At 44.0% G+C, this 9,953-nt stretch overlaps 1 protein-coding gene across 1 annotated transcript in view; it reads left to right on the top strand.

Moving 5' to 3' along the window:
* Positions 1-6,380: 6,380 nt before the first annotated feature.
* LOC129406558 (leucine-rich repeat-containing protein 37A3-like) overlaps positions 6,381-9,953 on the top strand; it is a 48,992-nt gene continuing 45,419 nt past the window's right edge. The window contains exons 1-2 of the mRNA XM_055144722.1: positions 6,381-6,616; positions 8,303-8,374. Of these exons, the coding sequence (XP_055000697.1) occupies positions 6,486-6,616; positions 8,303-8,374 (203 nt within the window). The 5' untranslated portion in view covers positions 6,381-6,485. The remainder of the gene's footprint in view (positions 6,617-8,302; positions 8,375-9,953) is intronic.

Raw genomic sequence — 9,953 nt, 5'->3', positions numbered from 1 at the left:
TTTAATTCAAGTATGTGAAGAGAAAAACACAAGGATAACATACAGAATATGGCTATAATTCAAAATAATGAGCCGACCTTGGAAATTTTTAGCATATGCAGTCAATTCTACCATCCCCAGAAAAAAAATGAACTCTAAAACTTTATTTGAGGGAATTTCTGAAGTTTTCCTGAAGTCCTGGCCCTTGGTTCTAAACTCTTATTTGAAATTTGGAGAGTTTTCCCACCGCTGCCGAGATGTGACCCCGGGGGCCGCACGCGCGTGCGGCTCCTCCACAGCTGCACGAGCATGAATCCAGACCCAGCTTCACCAACTTCAACATGGGCTGCTCCTTGCAGACTGTCTCCAGCCAGAGAACTAAGCCTTGACCCCATGCCCGCCTAGGAGGGGAAAGGTATTTCTCTCGCGAGCCTGTCCCTTCCCGGGGATGAAGGACGTGGGGACCGCCATATTATGACGACCACTGATGGGGTTTACAAGCTTGCAATGATTCAATATCCGGAAGAAATCTTCCTGGACTTAGTTGTTAAAGTACAGAAATACAAAACCGCAGTAGCGGCCGCGCGACCTCATCTCTCTTCACAACAGGTCTGACTCTAGTGGGGTGCTCCTAATAATAATGGTGAGATTTGTGTTGAAATATTGAATGTAACCAAAGTAAATAGAAAGTTAAGTGAAATTTATCAGTTACAAGGCGGGGTGGGGTGCGGGGGTGGGTGGGATGGGAGGTGTACTGTGTTTTTTTTTTTTCTTTGGTGGTGGGATATGGGCACTGGTGAAGGGATGGCTGTTTCAGCATTTTATGACTAAGACTTAAGCCTGAAAGCATTGTAATTTTCCACATGGTGATTCAATAAAATAAAATTTAAAAAAAGAAGAAGAAAATAAATTAGGCTACATTTAAAAATAAAAGAAATTTGGAGAGTTTTAAGTGCCCTCTGAGTTCTGTCAGAGAAATACCTTTTTGAAATCCCCTTAAACAGGATCTAGGGATTTTGGCCTTAATTGTGATTATGTTGCAGCATTTGAAAAGTTACATTTTTTTCAAGTAAGATACAATACCTAGAGCTCATTATCTCATATATATCTTGTATGAAACATTTTATGAAAGAACATTTCTCTTAAACAAGTGCACCGTATTCCAAATTAGGAATTAATTTGCTAATTTCCAGGAGAAAATATAAATGCACTATTTAACTGTGTGTGTTCTAGTGATGGCGGAAGGAGGGGCTGGGTGCAGAGGGGTGGGAGTAGGCGGGAAAATGTGTTTCATACCATTGGGATTAAATTTGGAGTTGGACATATGTAATTAATGTGGCTCAAAATCAGAAAATGTATTTTCAAAGTTAGGAAAAGAAAGGGAGAGAAAAGGTGTTGTGTTCCTCTTTTTAAAAATATTATTTTGTTTGTAAAATAATTTTTATTTGTGGAGTAGGTAGCGTGGCTCACACTTGGCACTGATCAGAAATTACCCGGCCTGCCTCTTCCTTATAATCACTTGTCAAAGTGCTCAGAGGACCAGGTGATGGTAGGAAGCAAATCCAAACCTTTCTCCTGCAAAGCATGTGCTCAGTCTTTTGAACTCTTGATCTAGTTATGCAAAATAATTTTTCAAATAGTTTAAAACAAACACATCAAGAAAACTTCAAACACCTATACTTGGATCTTAACAAGACTAGCTCAGGAGCCTGAGACATAGTTATTCAGGCTGGAGCATGGACTGTGCGTGAGGGAGACCTGGGTTTGATACCTGCCACTGCATGGCCTCCGGAGCACTGCCAGGAGCAACCTCAAACAGCTCCAGGTGTGGCCCCCAAACAAACAAAAACGTCCACCTTATTATGAAATGTGAGAAGACATTTAGTACTAATGCCAAAGAATTCAGAAAACTAACACCCATCCCTAAATGAGGACTCTCTTGGAACCAACTCCATTCAAAGCTCTCTACTCAACTAGACACTGGGAGGAAGCCCCTTCACATGGAATGTATATTCTAGAAGTGTGAGATAATGAGAACTGAAATCCATGAGAAGGACTGTGAAGAAAGTTAAATGGGTGCTAGTCACAGTATTGCAAGGGAGCCTTGTTACATTCTGACATTAAGCTCTTCAGTGGTCTCTTCAAGAGTGCTAGAAAGGCAGGCAGCCCTCTAGAAAGGGGCTTGCTACTTTTTCTCTATGAATTAATGTTGAGCTCCATGCAAGAAAGGGGGTTTTGCCCCAGGCCAGTGTAAAGGAGTGTATATGACTGTTCATTTGTTTAAGGTCGGTCTCCCAGAATAAACTGTTTATGGCCCCAGAGCCCTCCTTCAGAAAATTTTGGGTCAGTGGTTCCATGCTATCCCCTCTCTAGGAGAGTATTAATCAGAGATACTGAGAGTTTAAAGGAAATGAGAACATTTGGGAACCCCCATCCATCCTAAGTAGTGCTCCTTTTGCAGGTCAGCTAGCTTTCTTGGAAGCAGGATGGCCCAGGGGAGGAAGAATGTGTCTCGGATTTCAGTAGTGAGGAGGACACACCAAGACCACCACAACTGGACTAGTACTGTTGAATTCGCCAGTGTGCCCAATGGGGGACACACTGTTCCTTCCCCTCCCCACCCCCACCACAGGGCTAGGCCCAGAGTCGTTGGCAGTCCCAGTCCTGTTTGGCTGGCAGGGGAGGCTGGGGGTGGGCGGAGAAGGTGGGAAGAGGACCTGATTGGACGTCTTTGGTGCCTTTCAAGTGCCTTTCTGGGTCCTGCTGGTTCCCCAATAAAGGCAGCATAAAGGGGCTGTGGGGGAGGGGCGCGGGGTTGCTAAGGGTGTGCCGTTGCTAAGGTCCTCAGTGCCTAAGGGTGCCACGGATCTCCTGGCTGCCACAATGGCTGGCCTCGGGTCCGGACGCCCGCGCCCTAGTGGCTCGGACCATGGCTCTCGAGTTAATCCGAGTGTCATGTCCTGGCAACAGCGATATGTCCTGTGTCTACTCTTGTGGCCACCAATGTGGCTGCTTGTGCAGGGAGCTCCGATCATGAAGCAGGTCCTGCACCCAGTCCCGCTGATCCCCGACCCCTCCACCCCCAAGCCCTGGATTTCACCTTCCCGTGCTCCTGCACCTGAATCGCTTCATGCCCTTCAACCACGGGTCAAGTCCGGGTTTTTTCAACGTTTCACCCCGACTGTTGGCCGGATGTTGTTACCGCCGCAGAAGTTTAAAGGTTTCATCCCCATCCTGCATGAATACTCAGGTAAAGGGTTGCCCTCTGCATCCCATCGATTTGCCCTTCCACACCAGGGTTTGAATGACAAGCCAGCAACACATCAGAGGCTCCCAGTTGATCCAATAATATGATGGACTCAGGATCAGAGTCCACTTCTAGCTTTGTCTCTTAGAGGGGCAAGTACAAGTCCAACTATAGTTCTAGGTCAACCTGAAGATCACACATCTGAAATGCCTGCTCCACCTCTAGGTGGACAGGTTCCAAAACTACTAAACTTCATTATTTCTCCTGAAAACAGGAGGGAGGGTCTAGTTGGCCATCACCATGCTGCTGAAATTGTTGTGTTGGGTCCAGAGCCGCAAGAAGCAGAGACGGGCCAGACTTGCAAGGAAAAAGTTTATTCAAACCAACATGCTGGGGCTGCACCTCAAGTGGATGCAGCGGTTTGTGCTAGTTAGGGTAGTCTTTTTATAGGGCTCAAGTCCTCTGGGCCAGTCACGTTAGTCACGTAGCCTCGTCCGGAACCACTATCTCGGAATTTGTGTGTCTGGAGACATTCTTTCATTCTTCTTGCCCTTCGTCAGGAGTTACTATCTGTAGAGCCCTGGGACCGGAGTCACTATCTGGGCTATGTGTCAGGGGCCGGAGTCACTATCTACTGGGCCGGATTCACTATCTGCTGGGCCGTGGGACCGGAGTCACTATCTGGGCTCCTTGTTCTCAGCAACTCCTTCTGTGAGCGGGTCCCTATCTTTTAGGCACATACGTGAATTCCAGCCCAACCGACAGTCAAATGTCAGGATGTATGTGACAGGACCCAGGCATAGTACATTATTATATACAGTTCAGGGTCATAAGCATGGTTACAGAAGCAGAACAAAGCGAGGTTACAAAGGTCAAGAGTGGGCTTTAACACAATATAATTTCTTTTAACTTAACAGTTGGAACTCCCAGAAAATCTAAGAAACCTCATCATCGACCACAACAGATGCAGGATGAGGACTTAGATTCCAGTATGGATATCTTTTATCCTGAGGGGAATGAACCCTTGGATGTACTGGGAGATTCAGAGCCACATCCACAGATCCCTCACAAGACTGAATCCTTTTCAACCCAGTCCCAGCATCCAGAACCCTCTGAAGAGCTAGAACAGCTTCCCTTTAAGGCCCTGGAAGCTGAAGTTTCAGCAAGCACACAACAGACCCCAGTTGCACTTCCAGGATTTCCCGAGGAATCGAAACCTTTAGTTCCAGACTCAGATTTGCTGTCCAGTACCCCTGAAGAGGGTGATACTGCTTCGGTCCAGCCAGAAATCCTAGTTCAGCCTACATTGGCTCCTGAAGAAAGGGGGTCTTCAGTACCTCAGGAGATGGAAGCTCAGTCTTCAGAGTCAGGTCTGAAAGTGCAGTCTTTACTTCATCATCAGCCAAATGAACTGTCTCCAGTCCAGAAAGAAGCCCATCTTTCAAATATTTCTACTGTCATCATCAAACCTGCCTATCTGCAGATTACTGGAACTCCAAGAGTCAACAAGAAGGATGAAATTTCAACCCAGCCAGAAACCCTAAGTCTAAGTCACACAGGAGAGAACCGTGAAGAGAATGAACACTCTCTAGCTCAAGAGGTGGCCCAGTCTCAGCCTCTAGAGAGCCCTGAGGGTGACTCTGCCATACAGCAGGAGGCAGTGGCTCAAGCTCCAGAGATCCTTGAGGTGACTGAATCTTCTATCCAGCAGGAATCCCTAGCTCAGCCTCCTGAATCTTCTATGGAGTTGGAAGCTCAACCATTTCTTCATCCTGCAGAAAATCTTCCAACTCCAAGTCAGAATGGAACTTCACACTTAAACTTGCCCCGTGTCACTGCTCAGCCTTTGAGTGTGACATTTTCCATTTTTTCAGAGGTTGGTGATGAGGTTGAATCTTCTCCAGTGCCACAGGAGGCCCTGGATCAACCGTCTGAGCCATCTGAGGAATCTGTCACTAATCCACCCCTGCATCCCGAAGAGTTTATTACATCTCCACGTCACAATGAATCCCCAAGCTTAAATTTGACATATGTCAGTGCTAAACCTATTGGTGTGACATTTTCCATATCTACAGAGATCAGTAATGAGGATGAACCTTCAGTCCAGCAGGAGATGCAGGCTCAATCTCCTGAGCCATCTGAGGAATCCGTCACTCACCCTTTCCCGCATTCTGAAGAAAATATTCCATCTCCAAGTCACAGTAAAGCTCCACACATCAACTTGCCCAGTGTCACTTCTAATCCTAAGGGTGTGACTATTTCTGAAAGTACAGAGGTCATAAATGAGGTCAAACCTTCAGTTCAGCAGGAGGCCCAGGCTCAACCTCCATCCCAGGAGGTCCAGGCTTCATTTCCAGGCCTCTCTGAGAACATGGAATTATCTGGCTGGCAGATTGTATCATCAACCATTTCTGAAACACAGATGTTCCAGAGTGAGATGGTAGCTCTACATTTGGGTCAGACTCTAACTCAGCTTTCGCCAGACAAGGAACCTGCTGAGAAAATGGAAATTTCTTCACCTGTGCAGGAGACCCTCACTCAGCTTTCAGAGTTACCAACAGATATCGTTTTGGCTCAGGCTTCAGAGCATTTGGAAGGACCACTTTCAGCATCAACTCAGCATCCATCATCAGTCCGGGTCACGACTCTCACGGCAGAACCAAGTAGGGAGAGCAAAGCTTCTATGACCCTGAAGAAGACTACCGCTCCCACAGAGCACACTGTGACAAAACCAACAGGGAATGTGCGGACTCATTCAATCGCCACTAAGATTTCAGCTCTACCCAGTCTGGGGGTTTTGAAGACAGTACCTTCTCCAACCACACAGAAGACCACAGGTCAGACTTCTAATCAAAATCAACCTTCTACACATCAATATATAACTGTACCTTCAGAACACACTGTGAAGACTAAACCCTCGACAACCCTGACAAGTACCAGTGCTACAGAGCACTCAGATGTGACACCTATTACACCATCTCTGAGTCCTCATTCAAACTTGAGTGAAGTCACATATCCACCTATAAACAAGGACGTTCCTGTCACTGAAGGCAGTTCAGTTACAGCTCCAACCATGCAAGAGACTGGAGTTCCGTTTTCAAAGGCCCCAAAGAAAGCTGAGGTAACTTTGGACGAAACGCCACAACCAGAAACATCAAGGACAGCTTCCCTGACTCACTCTTCAGCCCTATCTTCTGGACGATCTACTTCCGAAAAGGCACATGTAGATTTCCCTGAGCAACTGCAACAGAATGAACACATGACCTTCAACATATGTGAGCTCTGTACCTGCACAGAGGATACCCTCTCCTGCACCGGTCTCAGTCCAGAGAAGAGGCTCCGTAGAGTGCCTGTGCCAGGGCCCAACATCAACAGGACCTTCACTATACTGTAAGAATCACCTTTCCTCTCATCTCTGCATTCTGCCTATTGACGTAGCAAGCCTTTGCTTCAATGTCTTCCTGTATCTGCCTCATCCCCCATGTCCACGTTAAATGATTCTCTCTCTTTTTTCATATTTTGTTGGTGAAAAGATATCCTCATTCTTTGGGGCTGGAGCGATAGCACAGCGGGTAGGGCATTTGCCTTGCACTCGGCCGACCTGGGTTTGATCCCCGGCATCCCATATGGTCCCCCAAGCACTGCCAGGAGCAATTCCTGAGTGCAAAGCCAGGAGTAACCCCTGAGCATCACTGGGTGTGACCCAAAAAGCAAAAAAAAAAAAAGATATCCTCATTCTTCTTTAAATGTTGTTTCTTCTTCCCCAGTCTTTTTCTTATAATTGTCCATACTCTCTTTCCTTCCCTATTTTTGTCTCACCCTCAACCTATCCTTCATCCCCTCATTCCTTCATTTAATTCCCTAACCTTTGTTTTCTTTTTTGCCCTAGCTTTTTTTTTTTTAGACAATAGTATGTCTTCCTTATCTTTTTTTGCTAGTGCCACACCTTGTGCTTATGGACATGATTTCTGGAGCCAGACTGCCTGAGTTTGTCATTTGTTAGCTTTGTTACCTTGGACAAGTCATTTAGCTCTGTGACTCAGTTCCCTTTTCTTTAGGTGGGGAGTATGGTAAATTATCACTTCCTAGTATTGCTGTGATACTTGTTCATTTTGATACTTATGAAGTTAAGTACCAGGGGTAAGTCCTCAGCACCATCCCCCCGCACCCCTACCAATTTCATGCATCTATACATGTGTAAGTTCATAAACTTTGGTACAATAGGTCAGTAAAGTAAACAGGATAATGTGTGAAAATCCCACTTTCCCACTCTCCCAGCTGTATGACTACCGCACAGTAACTCCTGTTACCATCTTGGGTTTTCTTCTACTTTCTTTCCTGTGTATTTTTTCCCCCACTAAAGATAATTCTTTGTGATTTGTTCTTTTCCTGGTGAAGTACATTGAATATATCTCTCCTCACTAGTCCCATTCATTTTCTAATTTCCCTAGTCTGTCTAGAAATTTCTACTATCTCGAACTTCGAATAGAGAGTATAGATCTAAAACTTTGGTGTTCTCTGGCAATGTTTTTTAAATATTTATTTGCTGATAATTTTGTTCATTTCCCTGTATATTATACTTTTGAAATTAAAAGTTTCTCCATTGATTTGCAGTAGGAGTTACAATAGGTGTGAGTTTGGAAAAATGACTTACATGCTAATTAATTGGCATTATTTTAGCTACTCAAGGAATTAGGAAGTTTAGGTTGTCAGATATTTCATTGTTTGACTAGTCACCCCACATTATGTCTCTAGTGGGGCAAAATGGGAATCTGATAGCTGTGGAAATAAGCTGGTGTCTTCTGTGTTTTCTTTATTCTTTTACTTATTCTGTTTTGTTTTGTTTTGCTTTTTGGGTCACACCCTGCAATGCTCAGGGGTTATTCCTGGTTTTGCCCTCAGGAATTACTCCTGGCAGTGCTCGGAGGACCATATGTGAAGCTGGAAATCGAACCCGGATCAGCTGTGTGCAAGGCAAACGCCCTCTCTGCTGTGCTCTCGCTTCAGCTCCTCTTTTACTTATTCTGTTCATTCTTTTCCTACCTATTCAAGTCTCTGAACTGTGTTTCTTCATAGAAATTTCCAAGGAAACTCTATTTCTTCCATTGATGGAAATACATGGAAGGCATACCCTTGGGTTGAGAAACTGTGAGTATATTCTCTCCAAATATGAATATTAAAAAGTAATTGCACCATAAAATCCTCCTTAGTATACAATTTTAAGATCAATACCTCTGATAAAAGGAATTTCCCCCTCACATCCCATAACAACCTCCATTAGTTATAATAGTTTACTTCTTTAAAAATTTTTTGTTTACTGGGCTGGAGCGATAGCACAGCTGGTAGGGCGTTTGCCTTGTATGCGACCAACCCGGGTTTGAATCTCAGCATCCCATATGGTCCCCTGAGCACTGCCAAGGGTAATTCTTGATTGCAGATCCAGGAGTAACCCCTGTGCATTGCCGGGTGTGACCCAAAAAGCAAAAATAAATGAATAAATAAAAATTTTTAGTTTACCAAGCTCTTATTTAAAATGTCTCTTTGTTTTCCATTCTATAACTAATAGAGTTAATTTTATACACACGTTTACATATATGTATATATTTTGGTGATGCAGCTGGTTTTTATTGAAACTTACTTTAGAAAGATGTGAGAGGAGAAAAAGAGAAGTACATGTTTTAGAGACAGCCCACACAGATGAACAAACATGATATGTGTTCACATTCTTTTTTATTTTTTGCTTCTTGGGTCACACTTGGCAATGCACAGGGGTTAGTCCTGGCTCTGCACTCAGGAATTACCCTTGGGGGTGCTCGGGGGAGCATATGGGATGCTAGGATTCGAAATTGGATTGGCTGCGTGCAAGGCAAACGCCCTACCTGCTGTTCTATCACTCCAGCCCCATGACTACATTCTTAATTAAAATTTAAAAAATGATTCATAGTGCAAAATTTAATCTTCTGATTTGTTTTTTTCCCTGTAAATATAACATCTGCCACTTGATACTTTCACTTTATTTTGCTTTAGACTTCTTTCCTTTATGGTACATAAAGGTTTACCCCATCCATTTAAACTCCTGTTTAATAGTAATTGTATTGAAAGATGTTTTGATTTTTTTAAATTTGTTTTTGTTTTTGTTTTTTGGGTCACACCCGGCAATGCGCAGGGGTTACTCCTGGCTCTACACACAGGAATTACTCCTGGTGGTGCTCAGGACCATATGGGATGCTGGGAATTGAACCTGGGTCGGCCACGTGCAAGGCAAATGCCCTACCCACTGTGCTATTGCTCCAGCCCCCTTGATTTTTTTTTTCACATGAATTACTGCAGCTCATGGTCTTGTGAATATGGGCAAATAGGTCTGTTAAATAGATAAATAGATATAGATTTGCTGGGCTGAAGGATATGTAGTTATAAAAATTTAATTGACCTCAAAATAGTTGTGCTAATTTAACAGTTCATGAAAGCATTGATTCTCCATGCCCATCCACCTCTGAGCATTCTTCATTCGGGGGCTGGTCTGATGAATGAATAAAAGGGATCCCATCTGTATTTTAATTTTTCTGGTTATTTTTGAATTTAAATACTTTTACATGTTCACTGAACCTTTGCATTTTTTGAATGGATGGTCCTTTGCCCATTTTTCTGATGTTTATTGCTTTTTTAATTGTGTCAATTGAGACACAAGTGATGTATAGAAAAATATTGACATCCGAAGTAGTAGACT

The sequence above is a fragment of the Sorex araneus genome, chromosome 7 (assembly GCF_027595985.1).
Source record: "Sorex araneus isolate mSorAra2 chromosome 7, mSorAra2.pri, whole genome shotgun sequence".
NCBI classification, from domain to species: domain Eukaryota; kingdom Metazoa; phylum Chordata; class Mammalia; order Eulipotyphla; family Soricidae; genus Sorex; species Sorex araneus.
The sequence above is the reverse complement of the archived record's forward strand: the minus strand, read 5'-3'. Positions and strand labels throughout refer to the sequence as shown.